The following is an 18,939-nucleotide window of genomic DNA, read 5'->3' on the forward strand; positions in this document are numbered from 1 at the left end:
ATGAAATGAAGAAGCACCATCTCACAGTCCAGCTCCCCAGTTCTGATGGGATAAAGCGAAACAGAAGTCATGAGAAACCCATGCAGTCATGCCTTTTCCACCTTGCTCTTTTTCTGCTAGAAGTATTTAAACCATGTCTATGCACTCCTCTAAGTGAGACTGACACCACCGGAAGGTACTGGTGAGGTCCACCATTCAACTCTCCCATTTTGTGGCAGGGAGAAATTCACAAACAAAACCCAGTTCACATGAAAGGTCATTGCAGTTTTCTGAGCATGACTCCTGCAGCCTCTTTACCGAGAGCGCTCAGTGCTTTTAACAGTTGCACAAGAGACAGGAATTCAAGAGCGCAATCTTTGCTGGCACAGAGAAGTAGCAACGAGGAAAGCTTCACCTATTGAATTTCTGCCTGCAAACCATCTCCAGCAGCTTCTCAGGCCACAGCAAGGCAATTCAGTCACGCACCAGCAAATCATGTTATGGCACTCAGCTCCCAGCATGACGATGGTACCAGGAGCCAGGCACAGACTCAGAGCTGGACTAATGGATTCTTGCACATCTAATGTGATTTCCGGGCTGCATTTCTTCTCCACTGCTCCCACCCTCAGCTCCACCCTTTGCACAAGCGGAAAACCAATACTGTATCTTAAGTTCAGCAAAGGAGGAAATAAATGGCTCAGCCTGCTGGGCACTGCAGCTCCTATTCCATGCAGACCCAAATCAAGAGCCCGGTCTACCTTCCCCAAGCAATGCCTCTGTACTCATCCATATAGTGCCCCCTACTGGAAGACTCTGGTCTTGCCCTTTAGTCCTAATCCTTCCACAACACAGCCATCCTCTTTCCAAATCTTGCAATTTTCACCATATTATCTTCCCAAGAGGCAGAATTCTTAAAAGTTGCTTTGAATTTGACATGGAAAAAACATCCCCTTTGCTATGGAAATCCCACCTCCAGCTTTTAATTTAGATTTACTTAAACATGACAACAAGTCACGAGACACTATTGGAGCAACTCTAGCCTCTGAGAGCTGGACCATAAAGAAGGCTGATCGCCGAAGAATTGATGCTTTTGAATTATGGTGCTGGAGGAGACTCTTGAGAGTCCCATGGACTGCAAAAAGATCAAACCTCTCCATTCCTAAGGAAATCAGCCCTGAGTGCTCACTGGAAGGACAGATCCTGAAGCTGAGGCTCCAATACTTTGGCCACCTCATGAGAAGAGAAGACACCCTGGAAAAGACCCTGATGTTGGGAAAGGTGGAGGGCACAAGGAGAAGGGGACGACAGAGGACGAGATGGTTGGATAGTGTTCTCGAAGCTACCAGCATGAGTCTGACCAAACTGCGAGAAGCAGTGGAAGACAGGAGTGCCCGGCGTGCTCTGGTCCATGGGGTCACGAAGAGTCGGACACGACTAAACAACAACAACAGCCTCTGAATAGGCATAGAAACACTGACAAAACTGGCTTGACAAGGTCAGATACGCACACACAAATAACTTGGCAGCCCACAAAAAGGGGGCCTGTGAATGCGGCAGGAAGTTAAAAATGTATTTGAAGACTGCGGTTCAAAGCCACAGTCCAGTCCACCTTACCCACAACCATGATTAACTACTGACTTTTTAAAAATTGCACCCAGTTCCTCTCATTATAAAGTTCAGAGCAGTTTACAAGATGAAGCTCTCACCCAGGCATGGGCAGGTCCCATCTCAAAGCACAGTCATTACTGGAAAGCGGTGGCAGGCAGGCATTTTTGGAAATCGTGCCAGAAATCAAAGCCACATCTTTGGCGTAGTTTTGATGCTAGTCCAGTCCTGTGCAACTTGCAACCCACCAAGCTGAACGTCTACCAGAGGCTCACAGCATTTCCTGTTTTGGTTGCCTGCCTGAGTCTGCAAAAGCAAAGCTGGTTGTTGAGCACCTGATTTCAGAATCAAAGCATTTGAGTTGGAAGGGGGATTAGATCAACCCTCTGAGCAGATCATGAATCTTGGAACTATAGCAGCCCTGAAAGATGGCCATCCTGCCTCTCCTTAAAATTCTGAGTGTGCCACAGTACAATGCCAGATGGGCTAAGTTTGCCTTGGTTGGTCACAAGCAGAACAGGCCTACTCTAGTCAACACAGCATTGGGGCAGGATGGCAGGGGAGGTGGACAGACAGCAGGCCTCTGTGCCACATATTATCTGTGCTGTGGAAGCTGTGACCCTCTCAGACATTGTTGGACTACAACTTTCCTCAGCCCCAACCACTATGGCTAATAGTCAGGAAAGATGGGAGATAGGGGTGGGTGGGTCATGGGTTAGCTATCCCTGGTATGTATTTTGACTTCCATAATTCACACAGGACCCACACGGTTGCTTTTTCTGTACCTTTGTAATGTTAAAATAGTGAGCTGGCCAGCTCCAGGATTCTGGAGGGCCTGTGTCCCTTTCCCCAGCCCAGCTTGGGGTGGATCCTCTTCATCATGACCAGAGGTGGCAGAAACGCCAGCCAAGAGATCAGCAGCTGCTGTTGTCCACTCCGTCACCTGCTTGCCCTCTCCTTATGGAGAGCAAAAACTGAGCAGTGCTTTTGTTTGAAGGGTCTGCCCAGCTTTCTCAGTGGCCTCCTGTTGGTCTTGGGGCCCAGGCAAAAATCCTCCCTTGCTGCCTTCTGGAGCCAGCCACAGACTTGCCAGTTGGCATGCCTAGTGCCAGTCTGCTTGACTGTTGTTTTTAAATGGAATTCTGTACTCTTAGCGAGTCAAGTATGTAAAGCTGAGGCTATTTTCTCCCAAATGTACTTTGTTGCACTTATCAACACTGCATTTCATTACCCAACTCTCCCACTGCTATAAGATCCCCATGGAACTCCTTACAATCTGCTTTAGATTTAACTACCTTGAATAATTTATCATCTGCAAATTTTGCTGCTTCCCCGTTCAATCCCTTTTCCAGCTCATTAATGAATATGTTAAAAAGCACCGGCCCCATTATAGATCCTTGAGGCTCCCTGCGGTTTCTCTCTTTCCACTGTGCAAATTGACCATTTATGCCTACCTGCTATTTCCTATCACTCAGCCACTTGCTAATCTACAAAAGGATGTCTCTGCTTATGCCACGACTACTTAACCTTTTGCAGGAGCCTTTGATTGGGGACTTTACAACCTGTGTTATAAAAAGGTCTAATTACACAAATCTTTACTCCGTTTACTTACTGACATTCTCTCTCTCGATTTTTTTGCGGAGTTGGGAGGTAGGCTAGCATTTCTCTTGCATGTCTGATTCTGTTCCTGAAATAGTATCTGCTGCATGTATATATAAAAGCAACCAACTTTCCATTTCTCTCTAGCATTACCAAGAAACAGAAGCCAGGGTGGTTCCACTGGACAGAACAAGCTGCCTGACATGCAGGACACATCTCAGAGAAAGGGGGGCCTGGATCCGTCCCTCAGCCCGGCCAAGGATGGTGTTTTTGAACAACACCTGCACTTTGAATCCTAGCAGTATGCAATGCATTTTACAATCCTCCTCCTCTTCTTCATCCTCACAACCCACCCATCCTACTTTACAGAAAGCTGCAGCTCAAGAATAAATTAATATATATTTAAATATGATCTCTTTATTTCATTTTTTTAATGGAAGAAGCTGCAAGTAAAAAACAAGCAGATAAAATAGGCACACCAGTGCAGCCAGCCCCCCTCCCAGACAGCAACAAAATGCTGAATTGCTAATGCCTTTATTAGTATGAATTTTACCCAGGTCACAATCTGATGGGGTAGGAGAAATACAAATTAGAAAGGGATCTGCAGCCACAGAATATGTCCTTTGCAATGTTAAGAAGCACAGAGAGGCAATAGATCCTGTTTCAAATAACCCTCACCCCAACCCCGCTACCTGCTGGAGTTGGGTCAGCTGTTTCCTCTGATGCTTTTACCAGTTCACTGTAGGGTCCTAATTCCTGAACTTGGCAAGGGAGAGTGGCAGCAGACCTTAGCCAGTCTTTAGACCTTGGAAAGGAAACTTGCTGTGAGTTGCTTTGGAAACTGAACATCCTCTATAGCTGTTTACATTGATACGTCCATGTTCCAACATGTTCTCAAAGTGCTTCACAAACAGCAAGAATGTAAACACATAACCCTCCTCACTGGTGCTGAATTATATCAGGAGCAGGGATTTCACCTCCCTTAGGTGCAGCTTAGTGCATCCTCCAACACCCAGGCCCCGAGTTGGAATCCTGCCATTAAGGCAAGGAAAACAGGTTAGCAGAACCTAATCAGATCAGGGCACTTTGTATCAATAGAGGAACATTTGACCCTCCAACTGTTGTTGGATTCCAGCTTCCATTACTCCTAGCAAGCAAGACCCAGGGTCAGAGGTGATGAGAGATCAAGTCCAGCATCACCCAGAGGGCTGCCAGTTCTTCACCTCTGCAAGAGACAACCCCTCTCCTTGCAACCTCAGCCCTTGTACAAGGAAAGGTAAAGCCTGAGGGCAAATGAACCGCCAACAGCAGTGTGGGAGTTTGCATGTGCCAGAGTCCCTGTTGCATCTCATCTCCAGAGCTCCTTGCTCAATGCAGGCTCCTGTTCCAGCCCTTGTGGAAAGCTGTTCCCATTAGCTTAAAAACTAACAGACTCAAGCACTTTCCTCAACATGCACTCACTCTAACAAGCTGCAGTTGATCCCTCAACCAATATCTACTCATTCGTCTTGGAGCTTTAAAATCAAAGCTCCAGTTTGCAACAGAGGTTAAGCTATGCAGTAAGTTTGTCCTCCCAGCCCCCCGCCCCCACCACGCTGCTGCCCACTCAAATTGCTTCTAGGCTCCACCACCCAGTTTCTGGAAGAAACATGAGGCTGCGTGCACACACTATGGGGCAGCTGCTTGGCAAATAGATTAGAGCATGTCTCCGTGGCAGATCCCCACAATCCCAGTTTGGTGCCTTTGTGCACAAGCAGGAAAATGATACACACAGACACACACTGCCATACAGTGGTACCTCAGGTTAAGTACTTAATTCATTCCGGAGGTCCGTACTTAACCTGAAACTGTTCTTAACCTGAAGCACCACTTTAGCTAATGGGGCCTCCTGCTTTCGCTGGAGCACAATTTCTGTTCTCATCCTGAAGCAAAGTTCTTAACCTGAAGCACTATTTCTGGGTTAGCAGAGTCTGTAACCTCAAGCGTATGTAACCTGAAGTGTATATAACTCAAGGTACCACTGTACTAAGGGGAATCAGGAAAAATGCACTGCAGCTAGTGGAAATGTGGGGTGCTGAACGAATGCATCCGAGGCCCAAATGGCATGCAGATGTACCCCTGGGTCCTTCAGTGGCCTAGGCCAGGGGTAGGGAACCCTCCAGGTATCTCTATCCCTTGGGACTCTTCCCACAGCACACCAGCTCTGCTCTGCTCTCTCCACCAGCACATTTCCCCAGCTGGAATAGGTCCTTTGACTGCAATGTTGCCTTTTCCTTGCCTTGATAAAGGCAGGTGTGTGTACTGTATATGAAAACCTCTTACTGCGTGGCTGGAATACAAAAGGCAAGACTCTTGTTGCCCCACCCACTTTGGGCTCCAGCACCCCACCCATTGGCATACGGCCTCCGTAAGACTGCGCATGAGAGAATGCAGCCCTTGGGTTTAATAAAGGCTCCCCAGCATATCCACACATCCTTTCCTTGCCACGTGCCTTTGGCTGGTAGCAAGGCAGCACTGCGGCCTCGGGATGAGGCGGCCTCCTGCTTCCAGGAAAGGTTCTGAAGAAGGAGTAGACAAGCCACCTGACATAGCAGCAGCCCAAGAGGGAAGCTCGCATCCCCCATCCTCCCGCTTCCATGAACAGACCTGGAGGGAAGTCTGTAGTGACCCATGCTAGGTCCAAAGAGGCCATGGCTTGAGGGTGGGGGCAGCGTCCGGGGCTTCCTTCTGTTCCGCCACCTGGGGGCAGCTGGAGGTTCCCCTCCTGCCTGCCCCTTCAGAGAATGATTTGATTCTTGAAGCTGCGGCTCAGTTCCTTGTGGGGCAGAACGATGGAGTTGAGGATGACAACTTCGGCAGGGATGGTCACGTTGCAGCCTGTTGAGGAGGGAGCAGCAAGAGGCATCAGCAAGTGGGTGGGTGAGAGGGAAAATGCAGCCAACACAAAAGAGAGAAGCGAAGGAGAGTATTCTTCTTCTTTTTCTGGGAGGTACAGGGGAAAGAGAGTTTAAAGTGGGCAGACGCTTACCCAGAATGGTGATGGATGGGGTGAGGCGGCCATCCCGAAAGAGAGTCTCGCTGTCAATCTTTGCGTAGGGATCGTTAGGGTTGGGGTCGCTGGGAGTACCCTCTACGCGAGCCCAGCGTCCAATGGTGCTATCCCAGCCCACAATGCTGTTGAGCACACATGTATGGTCCTGGGAAAAGGGGGCAGGAAAGAAAGAACAGGCACTAACATTGGGGTGGGGAACCACCAGCCCTTGGGCCAATCCTGGCCTGCCAAGGGTTCCCATTTTGCCCACAAGGCCATTGTCCTCCAAACCACACCCACCCGTGATGTCAGATGAAGGAGGGCAGGACCTTCTCCTTTAAGTGAGAGGACAAAGGAGCCTGTACAATTCTGGCTTTTTCTTCCTCTCCCCTACCATTTCCTACTTAAAGGAGAAGCCAACTGCTCTAATACAGTTCCTGCATTCCTCGTATGCTGCAGGTGGCATCACCCTGGGATTCAGCAATCTTGCCATGGACAGGTGTTAATCCTTCAGACAGGCCAGGACGTAAATGGTGCTTATAAAACACTTTAAAGGGAAGTGGAGATCACTGTGGGGAAATCTAAAGTGTAGCTTTTCCCAGACACTCATCAAACTTTCTTTTCCGCTTTTAACAACCCCAACTACTGACTCAATTGATTTTCTACAGGAAGAAACAACTCCTCTATTTATTCAGGAACTTTGTAGAGCTGTTAAACAAGGATTACTAGAGGCATGTGTGGAGGAGCACTTTCAGCGTTTAAAAGCCGCACCATAAAAATATCAAAACTGCCCTCCGAAACAAAAGGCCAAATTAGAAGCGGTGTTAAATGCATCTCTGCATTTAATGTGCACTTTTTAAAAACGGAGTTTATTGAGACAGAGGGAGAGTTTGACCTTCTCCATCCCCTGCTGTGGTCGTGATGGAAATGGCACCTCCCAAACTGCCCCGCTTTCCCTCCCAGTGCAAAGAGCAGCTGTGGAAGAGTGGGTTTTTTCATCATGGCCACAGCAGGGGGGCAAAGAGCTTCACTTCCCTGCCTGCCACAATGCCAATAACCATTATTACACCCCCTTCCCATGGATATTTTCATTTCCTTTTTTTTAAGCACATGATAAATGCAAACACACACTTAACTTCTCATCTACTCTGGCCCTTAACGAAGGAGTAAATCCGATTCAATTCAGCAAGACATATTTCATGCTTAGGATTGTACTGCACATTTAATGGAAAATGTATGGAAGAAGCTGCCTTGTACCACATCAGGCCACTGATCCAGCTATTGTCTGACTAGCAACCCCTCTTCAGAATTTCAGTCAGGACTTCTGCAGCCCTCAAGATGCTGGGTGCTTTTAGAGATGGGACATACCAAGAAAATAAAGGGGGAGGATATAGGGCATCAATAATTCCCCCTCCTAAATTCTTAATAGCCCCGCTAAATTTTTTAATAAATGATGCAGAACCACAGATTTTTACAAATCTTTTACATTTCTCATGAATCCACAGCTTCAGCTGCATTTGTATGTCTTCGTTGATAATACATAAAATAATTACCTCCGTAAGTGGGGGCCAGACCTGGCAGGGGAATACCAGACTTTGCAGTGCACTAGTGCCACCTGCAGGGCATTAGCAAAACAACGAGAAGCAAAGCAAGAGCTGTCCAGGCCAAAAACAGCCTCCTGCCTCTGATAGAGATGTAACTTCTGAGGCCCTCCAGATGTTCTCTGATGACAACTCCCACCATCCCTGACCACTGACCATGCTGGCTGCGGCTGATGGCATTCCCAAAAACATCTGGATGGCCACAGATTCCACATCCCTGGATTGGAGCTACAAAGTGCCAACCCCAATCCGGCAGCAGTAGTACAATGATCCTACCATTGTGTAAAACATGGGTGATGGTGGGCTGAGCCTACACGCAGTGCCAAAATAATTAAGTAAAAAGTGCAGTTTGCCGAGGGGTGGGGAGAAAATAATGAAAATGTTTCAAAAATTGCTAGGCATCGCTGCAGGGACCTTGTTGCTGGCTGTCACTTTTAAGCAAGCATTTTAAATGGTTTCATGCAGACTCCTACATTTAGTGGAGGGATAGTTAGTCTCTAAAATTGGGGAGGGAGGAATCAAATCAAAATGGCACAACTGGACAATGGGGAGGAAGCCCTATCAAAGTGATGTCACAGACAACATCCAATGGGTTGGCTGCAAAAGTCATACAACTACAGTCATGGGTGCAACAGGCAGTGATGAAACACCACTGTTTGATTTCTGCTTTGTGGAAAAGGTGTCTCGATCCCAAGCAACAAATGAGCAATAAAAGCACACATTTGTTATACTAAGAACAATAGTCTGTGTAGTCCCCTAAGGTGATGCAAGACATTAGAACTTGACCCATTGGCTCTTGGGAGCAATACCTACCTGGAGAGAAGCCCCATGCAGAATAATAGACTCACGAACACGCACACCAGCGCCAATCGTCACCCCCTTCCCGATGGACACATTGGGACCTAGCTACAGGGAAAAGGCACAGGGTGGTCAGTGGCCCAACGCATGCCAATAGCCCCCTTCATCTGTATGCTCTCTTATGTCCAGGGTATGTTCAGGAGCCCAGAGATTAAACCAAAAGTGCACAGCTCTTTAAAATCTATCCCACACATGCTGGAGCCAGGTACAGAGTACACCTTGCCCATTACACTTACCACAGCGCTGGCATCCACCGAGGCTGCAGGATGGATATAAACATTCCCTGCATAGAAAATAAGCAGCAACAGAGTTAGTTCTTCTCCTTACTCCACAATGGAGAAGATTCATTGCCACCCCTCTGAAAGCATCACTACAGAGATTCTGCTTTTCTACAACAATGCGGGTTTCCAGCAGCAATGCTGAATACCTCTGTGCACATCAGACTCTGTAAAGCAAATAACCCAAACACACACTGCTGCCTAGATGGGTAGAGACTCCTTTCAAAGACAGATAGCTGCCTTGCCATGGTAGCTTGGGACAAACTAAAGAGAGAGCATATAATGTATATAATTTTCTGTTTTACAATTTAGAATACTCATTTAAACATCCTTAACATATTAATGACTTCCCTTCTTCTCTTTCCAAGGTTCATTTTGCATATAATAAATCCCTGCATATTTTACAAAAACTAAACCATTCAGTATTCCATTATTACATCCATCAAAACTTATTTACACAGTTGAATTTATCTTAATGCTGCCAACGTTTTCAAGTGTACACAATTTCCCCATATATTCAATGAACGTTTTCCAATTTTCTCTAAATGTATGTTCTTCTTGTTCTCTTATTCTATATGTTAAGTCTGCAAGCTGCGCAGCTTGAAAACTAAAGAAGACTCTCACCAAGCACAATTATGGGGAGAGAAGGAATGCTCTTGCTAAAACTGATGGTTTTCTAATAATTCCAGTGTAAAGCACAAAGGAGCGAGATAGATAAAATTGCTGTGGAGATACAGATGTTTAATTTGTATTCAAGCCCCTTCCTTTGTACCCTTGCAATCTCCTCTTTTCTTACTAATTTTTACTGATTTGTCATAACATATAACTATATGAACAATAAAATAACCATGCACATAGCACATTTAGTACAAAAACAACAACATAAAATTTGAGATGTGGTTCTACATAGCAAATTTTTTTAGATAGGTCTATATAACCCAATAGGGACGCAGGTGGCGCTGTGGGTTAAAGCCTCAGTGCCTAGGACTTGCCGATCGAAAGGTCAGCGGTTCGAATCCCTGCGGCGGGGTGCGCTCCCGCTGCTCGGTCCCAGCGCCTGCCAACCTAGCAGTTCGAAAGCACCTCCGGGTGCAAGTAGATAAATAGGGACCGCTTACCAGCGGGAAGGTAAACGGTGTTTCCGTGTGCGGCTCTGGCTCGCCAGAGCAGCGATGTCACGCTGGCCACGTGACCCGGAAGTGTCTCCGGACAGCGCTGGCCCCTGGCCTCTTAAGTGAGATGGGTGCACAACCCCAGAGTCTGTCAAGACTGGCCCGTACAGGCAGGGGTACCTTTACCTTTACCTTTATATAACCCAATGGGGGGGGCGAGTCATTGGAGGGGTATTTATATGTCTGTCTGTCTTTCTTTCTTTCTTTCTTTCTTTTGATGCAGGATTTGGAATTTTAGCTTTGTATTACTGCACTGATTTGCTGTTATTTGTATTTGTCACAGCCTTCGATGTGAATGATGTGACATTGTTTTATCAAGTATAATTCTGGCAGGCTCTGAAACCAGGTCTAAGAGCTCCAAGTCAGCCACCAGAAGATGATGGCTGAAGACGGTTGCATGAAGTACACAGAAAACAGGCAAACGTTTCCCAATTTAGTAAACCTTTTCAAAAGCAATGCAAAAAGGATAAACACTGAAAGGAGGCACATCACACACTTTGGAGCAGCCTTCATGAACCTGGTGCCATCTAGAAGCTGTTGGATTACAACTTCCATCATTTCTGACCATTAGCCATGCTGGCTGTGGCTGGTGGTAGCTGGAGTCCAGCAATGTGCAGGCATGACCAAAACCCCTTGGAAACTGTACCACCGATATGGCCTCCACCCAGCAAACCTGTTTTCAGATGCTACGGCCCCTTTATGTTGTGGAACAAAAGCAGAATTATCTCATCCTACCAACATCATGCATTTGTGGTTTTCGTCTCCCATATGTGGAAAGAGGGAGCCAGTACCTCGGATGGTGGGTCCACCAGGTTGGTTCTGGGCAAGTCTTTCTGGGTGGCACTGGCTGTAGCAACTCAGATACAGGCGACTGGCATAGATTGCAGACCTGGCAAAGAGAACAAGCCAGAAATTACACCTGGCACCTGTCTCCAAATGTAGCATCAAGCCCGTGAATGCCTTTGTCCTCTTGAGGACAAAGGAAAATGACTGAGTGCCTCACCAAAAAAATAAAGCCTATGATCAAAAGAAGAAGAATCCTTTCTTCCTGGGATGGAGCACAGGACATTTTTATCCTGCCTCATTCAGCTGGCAGTATCTCCTGTAAACCCAATTCTGCAACCTCCCAGGGAGTTCAAATTTTCTTGCCTTTCTTTTGAAAAATTGGACTCTGGCCACCCATGCGACAGAAACACAAATTCTAAGCTCAAAAGCTAAATTGTGGGAAATTAGAATTGCACTTGTTCTGCTTCAGGGATCTACATATTTATTAGTTTGGATCCCTGCCCCCTGCCAATTTTGGGACAACACTTGAGAAAAGAGAAAGAGGGAGGAATATAGAGTCTGGATCCACACATACGAGAGCAAGGGTGGAGGACTTGTGCTCCCGACCCAATGTTGTTTGATTCAAACGCCCATCAGCCTCAGCCAGCATGGCCAATGCTCAGGGATGATGGGAGCTGGAATCCAGCAACCTCTGGAAGGCCACAAATTCCTCATGCCTGGGCTCGTGGCTACAGAACAACAGTCATGGAGGAAGAAAGAGGCTGTGATCAGGGTCCATGGTCAGCCCCCCCCCCCAATCCATCCATTTCCCAATATAAGAAATAACTCTCAGGAGTTTCTCTTTGGCTTTTGCATTGTCACCATATTCTTATGGTCCCCCGCCTCCCAAAAAAGCATGCAGGTATCTGCTTAAGGTAAGAAAAGCTCAGATCCACAGAGAAAAATTTGATTCAGTGTTTGGTTATCTCATAGGCAGGCTTACAACCACTTCCCAGGCTTGTACCTCCCTCTACCTCCCCTTACCCAGCGGATTTGATCTGGCTCCAGAACCCCTCCGTCTTGTAGGCAAAGAGGCGTCCCTGGCCGGCAAGGGCTGTGAAGACATCCTGCTCCAGCCTGATGGCTTCAGCTCGTTGCCAGCCATTGGTGCTCTCCTCCCTGTGCGAACAAGGCATACAAAGGGTTAGGGGCCACATGACTCACTGGAAAGATGGTGTGTGGCCAGAAAGAAAAGGCATTTCTTTAGGTCAGGGAAAATAACCACTCAAGTACAGCAACAGCAGATCCTTCTGCTACTGAGGATGAGGAACCTGAAGCACTCTGGAGGTGGCTGGACTACAACTCCCATCATCTCTGGCCCTTGGCCATGCTGATTGGACCTCTTGGGAATTGGAGTCCATCCAACAACATCCTGAGGGCCACAGAGGTTTGCCCATCCCTGGGAAGCCAAAAAGCCAGTTCTAAGCCTAAGTGCCCAAGTCCCATGGAGCAGAGAAGCACAAAAGCACTCGGGAGACAAGGAATGCAGGAGGAAGGAGGAGATGGACACTTACCCAAGGCATGCGCCCCTAAATGTGGGCAAGGGGTGGCATGAGGAGGAGATGGAAGAGACACAGAGAGAGGGAAGAGAAACAGAAAGAGAGAGAGATGGTAAGTGACCAAATGTTGCTCCCAGGAAGCAGGAAGGAACAGCTAAGAAAGAGACTCACAGAAGCAGCTCCTGCTGGTTCCGTTGGAAGACAGCGCCAATGTGATGGAAGATGGCTGGTGTGAACAGGTAGATGCCACAGTTGATGAGCTCGCTGACGAAAGTGCTGGGCTTCTCCACGTAGTGCAGGACCTGGAGAAGGAAGGGGACATGTAGGTGGGGCAGAGAAGGAAGAGTCTTGGGAATTGCACCATCCAGTGCTGGGGATTGCTCTGCTTGAGCCAGGCTCCAGAGAACAGCAGACAGGAAGGTTGTGCTGGACGGGGTACAGGAATAGGGGAGACTGTGGACAGTCTTGGCTCTTCAACTCCCATCAGCCTCAGCCAGCATGGCCAACACTCAAGGCTGATGGGAGTTGTAGTCGGACAGCCTCTGGAAGGCACAGGTTCCTCAACCCAGGTGGAGCAGCTCTCTACTGGGGCATGCCTGCTGCCCAGTCTTCCCTCCAGTCTTCCACATACCTCATGCGTCTCAGTGTTCGCCACAATGCAGCCATAGTTCAGAGACTGCTTTCTGTTGGCCTAGGGACAAAAAAGAAAAGTGGTCACAGGAACATTACCAGGGGGTGAGAGGGATTAGAGAAGAATTTGCAGGACAGGGTTGCCAGGAGCACTGGGACTGGGATCCTAGCAAGGCAACCATTTTGCCCCACAAAGGCTAGGAACCTGCAGCTAGCCCTCAAACTGCGTTCCCAAAGCCGGGGAGGGGGGACCTCTCCATCAGCGACCAAACTCCAGCTCCCACCAGCAAAATCAGTGTGGTCAGGGATGATACGAATGGTAGCCCAGCAAGTATCAAGAGAGCCAAAGGTCCCACAATCCTGTGTCAAGCAGCGCCCTCCTTCCAAGCCCACAGCGCTGTCAGCATGAGAGGCCAGGGCTGTGCCATTTGTAAGATGTGAAACACAAGAGCAGTCAAGTACAACATTCCTAGAGTGAACATGTTTACACATGGGGAAGGATGTTTGTCCAGCCAGCAGGTAAACTTCCTGTTTCCTTCTGGGCTGGGACAGACTTCCTCTGCATGTGACTAGAGGTGGGTGTGGCCTCACCTGTGAAGGTAATGACAAAAGCACAGGGCAGGGCAGCCATCTCTCTCTCTTTTACCACATGCATTGAAGACACAACATCTACTGAGCGAAATATGCCCTCTTGGCTTCCAGCCAAGAGAGGACAAAGGGACTGTCTTCTTAAGAGATACATTCAAAGTGTATGCTACTTCATTAAGCTAAGTCTGCCTTCTGGGATCTGATTGTGAACAGAATGTGAGTAAACTCTTTTTATACTTTTGTAAAAGACTGTGTCGTCTCTTCTATTTTATGAGGGAATAAGGGGAAAATACCAGAACAGTTATTATAGAGGCTTTAGCGAGCCTGAGCAAATGCAGCCGCTGCAAATTTAAAAGAAGGGAATGTTACTCTGCTGAAATTGTGGAACCTGTTAACACAAGTTGGATAAGGATATAATCAGACAATATATCCTCTCCTGCATCCCTGAACATTCCCACACCATTACCGTGGTGCCCAGCATGAGGAAGCTGTCTGGATTGCCAAGCTGCCGGTGGAAGCTGAGCATCTCGCCCAGAGGGAATTCGGAGCAGACGTCAGCGTTCAGGACAAAGAAGGCTTCAGGGTTACCCGAGAGGATCTGGTCCCGGAAGTGGTAGATGCCGCCGCCTGTGCCAAGCGCAGCATATTCCTGCAGATACCTACACAAAATGGGAGGCTGCTAAGGCCCTTCACTGCAGGGGGAAGAATTGCTTGTGCCAAGGTCTACTAGGCCAAATGCGCTTGGCTGTTTCAACAGGTGCATAGGGACCCAGGAAGTTGGCTTAGGCAGTGTCAGGCCATTAGTCCATCGATCGTAATACTGCCTACACTGGCTGGCAGAAAGTGCCCAGGGTTTCAGACAAGAGTTTCTCCCAGCCCTATCTAGAGGTACCAGAGACTGAACCTGGGATCTTCCACATGCAATGCAGATGCTCTAACAGAGTTACACCCCCCTTTTCCAAAGTCTCTGCAGAATCAGGACCTGAATGGCAGATTGTAAAGATGGAGCCCTTTCCTCTCTCTTTAGCAGTGCTGACTGACTACCCAGGACCAGCCCAAGGCATCTTGCTGTCTAAGACGGAGGACCGAATGGCTCTATCTCACTTCCTCTTCCTCAGTCCTGTTGCAAAGCAGCCAAGGATGAGCAAATTATTTTGGTACCTGAGGCAGAAAACCCCCACAAGCATCACCCCTCCTCAACAAAAGCCTCTCCATCACTGCATTTATTATGAAAAAAGTAATCAATGCACTTAAATACCCGAACAATCTGCTGCCCTTTCATGCAACCCAACATCAGCTGCCTGAAGTGGCCACCTCATTATGTCCAGCGGTTGAGCCACCACTGTGACCACCCACCTGATGGGTATTTTGAACTCTTGCTGGGCTGACACCAGGAATCGGCTGAGGGCCTCATTGGGCTGATAGAACCCAATCAGGAGAATCTCCTTCATGTTGGGCACCTGCAGAGAAGGGAAAGGAAGATGGAGCAACCACTGGTTGGCATATGAAGCCAAGAGCAGGAGAGCTCTTACTTGCTCAATTTATTGCATGTTAGAGCACAAGGCAACATGCTGGACTGAAAATAACCCTGTCAGTTTCACAATGCCACTATACAAATCTATTGGTGCAAGCACAGTTGGAATGCTGTATACAGTTCTGGTCAGCTCACCTCAAAAGCAATATTTTAAAGTGAGAAAAGGTTCAGAAAAGGATGACCCAAATTACCAAGGGGGTGGAACAACTCCCCTATGAAGAACGGTTGCAGCGTTATGGACCTTTTTTTTTTTCTTTTAGAGGAAAGGCGAATAAGAGGTGAATTGAAATAAGTTTAGAAAATTTTGCACAGCATGGAGAAAGTGGACAGAGAAACATTTTGTAACATATTTTAACACTAAAACTTGTAGACTGGAAGATTCAAGACAGACAAAAGTCCTTCATGCATCACAAAGTTAAAACAACGGTGCTCGCTCCCACAGGAAGCAGTAATAGCCACCAACTTTAAGGCAGGATTAGTCAAATTCATGGAAAAGACATCAAGGACTCCCAGCCACAATGGCTGCTGTGTTCTGCCTCTCCTGTCAAGAGACATTATGCCTCTGAATACCAGTTTCTGGGAACCACAGGTGGGCAGAGTGCTGTTGTGCTCATGTTCATCTTGCAGGCTTGTCACAGGCATCTGGTCAGCCACTGGGAGAAGAGGACAGAGGCCCAGATGGGCCACTGGCCTGATCCAGCGGGCTCCTCTGGTGTTTTTATGAACTCCCCTCATGGTGTCAGCTTAATTCCCCTTCCATACCTTAGTGCACGCCTCAATGTGGTGCTGTATCATAGGCACTCCTGCCACAGGGAACAAGGGCTTGGGCACCTCAAAGGACAACGGCCGGAAGCGGGTCCCTGCAAGAGAAAAGGTTACCACAGAATTGTAGGCTGTCGCTCATCAAATTCACAAACGAGACAGGAGACACACAAATCATGGGCTGCCTTGAGAGGAATGGCTGCCACCAGAAGAGGAACAAGGGAAGCCACTGTCACTCTGAGGCTCCTGAAGAGCAGCAGACGACTGAAGCCAAGGCTGAGGAATGGGAGCGACACCAGGTGGGCCAGAGGAGGGGCAGAGAAGGCATATTCATGTGAGAGCAGGGCAGAATTCACCCTTCACATACAGAAAGGGATAAGGAACAAGCAGGCTTCTGAACACACACAGGGTGTCAGTCCCTCACCAAGTTACTACCCCACCTTTCCTCCAGGGAAATCAAGGCGGCATACATGGTTCCCTCCCTCTCCATTTTGTCCTCACAACAACCCTGTGGGGTAGGTTAGCAAGTGACTGGACCAAGGTCACCCAGTGAGCTGCATGGAAATTCGAAAACAGGGCTCCCAGGCCTGACGACATAGTCAGCTCCCTCTCGCACACCCACAGCATGTGGGGAACCGGCTTCCAGGAGGAAAGCCTGCCCCCCCTTCTCCTCTCCCTGACCTTAGGACCTTAGACTCAGCTCCTCCGCCCCTCGAGACCGAGGCTCAGGCCACGTCCCTCCGCCTGACCCCGCAAGCCCCATGGGCGCCGCAAGTGGGGCAAGCGAGGGGCGGCGGGTCTGCTCTGATGGGCAGGTGCACCGGGCGGGAGGGAAGCAAAGCTCGGCCGGCCGCTTTAGGGTTGCTGGCGGCCCTCACCTTTTTGGGGGCCGCCGATGAGGACCACGGCTTTCAGCATCGCCCTCTTCGTCTGGGGGGGGGGGCGCGCGGACAGGAAGGCAGGGCGTCCCGCGAAGGCTCCGGGCGAGAGAGGCAGCCGTGCGCAGCGCCGATCCTGCGCCCCCTCCTCGACAAGTTCTGCTTCCGAGCACGTGAGAATGCCACGTCACCGCTGGCCGGGTCCGCGCAGGGCGGGCCTTGAGCGATCCAGTCGGCGCGTCGCCGCGACAGAAGCCGGCCGGCCGGCTGCGCTGACGCGGATCCTCCCGGATTGGCTGTTTTCGCTGTCCGGGAAGGCTAGGGCGTTTGGGGTGGGGAGGAAGTTGCAAGCCGTGGGGCGGTTTTGGTCCCTTCCTCGCTGCCCTAAGAGTAGTCCTGCTTTTGGGCTTCTTCCCACAGGTTGAGAGCAGATGGGCCACTGGCCTGCTCCAACAGGACTCGTACGCTGCTTCACTTTGCGCCAGCCCATAGCTGTAAACGTTCAGATTTGAAAATAAGGGATCGGCAGCCTCGAAAATAAGGGATCAGCAGCCTCACCTGTCCCGGGGACAGTCTACGGGTTATCTAATAATCCGGGATAGCAGCGGGAAGCAGCGGGAAACGGCGCTGAAATAAGGGAATTTCCCGCAAAAAAGGGAAGGTTGACAGCTATGCGCCAGCCTGCCCCAAGCCTGTTTTTGCAAAGCAGGGCAGGAATTGCTGCTCTGCCTGCCCAGGCTAAAAGGGATGGCGCTTCGAGGGCGGAACCAAGAATCAGTTCTCAGATTGCAGGCTTGAACCATGCGAAGTGATTCTAGAGAGAATGCAGATTACTGAGCATGTGCAGACGGCTTCCTCTCTCCATTTGAGTAAGTGCAGTCAGCCCTCACCATTAATGCAGCGCAAGGATTAGCCACCAATCGGCAGAGCCTGCAAAAACCACTTTTCGGAAGAGAGCGGCTCCACTTGGGAGCTCTAATGGCAGCCAACCCTATTGGAGCTTGTGTAAATTCCTGCCTTGCTTGCAAAGTACAAGCAGTGGCGTAGCGTGGGGGGTGCAGGGGGGGCCGGCCGCACCGGGCGCAACATCTGGGGGTTAGGGTTAGGGGTAGGGTTAGGGGGTACAAATTACTTGCCTTGCCCTGGGTGCTGACAACCCACACTACGCCACTGAGTACAAGCACATTTTAAGCCAGGTCTGGCATACACGGTGGGTGTGGGGCAGGTGAGTGTGGCTTCTTACTTACTTGCAGGATGATTTGCACTTCTAATTAAAAGAAGGGCTGCTGATTGAGGATCTTTTCTTAAAGCTTTCTGTGGTTTTACAAGCTGAACCTGTGCAGTTACAAGCAAGCACTACTGAATCCAATGACGCTTAGTCCCAGGAAACTGCATCGAATTCCATCCTAATCCTAATAACTTTTTGCATTATGTTCTATATTGGTGTTTGTGTTACGATAATCCATCAAGACCAACACATTTGTCTGCCATTTTTTGACTCTTCCTGGGATGTCTTGCTATCGGGGCTGTTGTGATGAGCTGATGTACTTCAAAATTTACCATACACTTGCTGGACTGTGATCCACTACAAGATGCTCATTTGTAGAAAGCACTCTGCACATACCCAGAAGCACTCTTCATTACTATTCCCTAGTACATGCTTTAGTGTTGAGTCCTGCCAGGCATGGCATCATTTGTGAGAGACAGACATACAGCGTTGTGTGCTGTTGTAATGTGAATAAGATGAGCAGCTGTGCAGCCCAAACAATCCCTGATATGGTCAGGAAGGACTATTTATATCTCCAGAACAGCTTGCTTGTGGGGCAGGGGAAAGGGGTCCTGCAGTGCCTTTTAGTGCCTGCAGGAGGCAGCGTTGCCAAGGGAATAAGGGCAAAATCCTGGTTCCAGAACTTACTGAGAAGAACTACATTTCAGGAAACACAATGTGAGAGGAGAAGAGACCAAACTGTGTTCAGTTCAGCCAGGTACCCAGAATGAAGACGCCTGAGCTAATGTTCTCTGCAGGGGAAGGTTGAAAAGATTGCTGGATGCCATCCGAGCACCGATACAAATATGGAACAGGAACACAAATAGTCTTTT

General features: G+C 48.8%; 1 protein-coding gene across 4 annotated transcripts; it reads right to left on the minus strand.

The window, feature by feature from the left end:
• Positions 1-3,580: 3,580 nt before the first annotated feature.
• On the minus strand, positions 3,581-17,215 carry GMPPA (GDP-mannose pyrophosphorylase A). 4 transcript variants are annotated; one of them, XM_079947238.1, is made up of 14 exons: positions 17,207-17,215; positions 16,840-16,979; positions 15,962-16,059; positions 15,022-15,125; positions 14,132-14,324; positions 13,079-13,138; positions 12,619-12,749; positions 12,463-12,477; positions 11,933-12,067; positions 10,915-11,012; positions 8,910-8,956; positions 8,629-8,721; positions 6,212-6,380; positions 3,581-6,060 (listed from the first exon to the last, which is right to left on the minus strand). In XM_079947238.1, exons 2-14 carry the CDS (start codon positions 16,877-16,879, stop codon positions 5,960-5,962), a joined length of 1,284 nt encoding a protein of 427 aa, XP_079803364.1. In that variant the 5' UTR covers positions 16,880-16,979; positions 17,207-17,215; the 3' UTR covers positions 3,581-5,959. The 4 variants fall into 4 exon arrangements, with proteins under 4 accessions (XP_079803364.1, XP_079803361.1, XP_079803363.1 ...); XM_079947235.1 differs by lacking the exon at positions 17,207-17,215 and having other exon boundaries at positions 16,840-17,012; XM_079947237.1 differs by lacking the exons at positions 8,629-8,721; positions 17,207-17,215 and having other exon boundaries at positions 16,840-17,016.
• Positions 17,216-18,939: the final 1,724 nt, after the last annotated feature.

Source organism: Podarcis cretensis (genome assembly GCF_951804945.1).
Source record: "Podarcis cretensis genome assembly, chromosome: 1".
Classification (NCBI taxonomy): domain Eukaryota; kingdom Metazoa; phylum Chordata; class Lepidosauria; order Squamata; family Lacertidae; genus Podarcis; species Podarcis cretensis.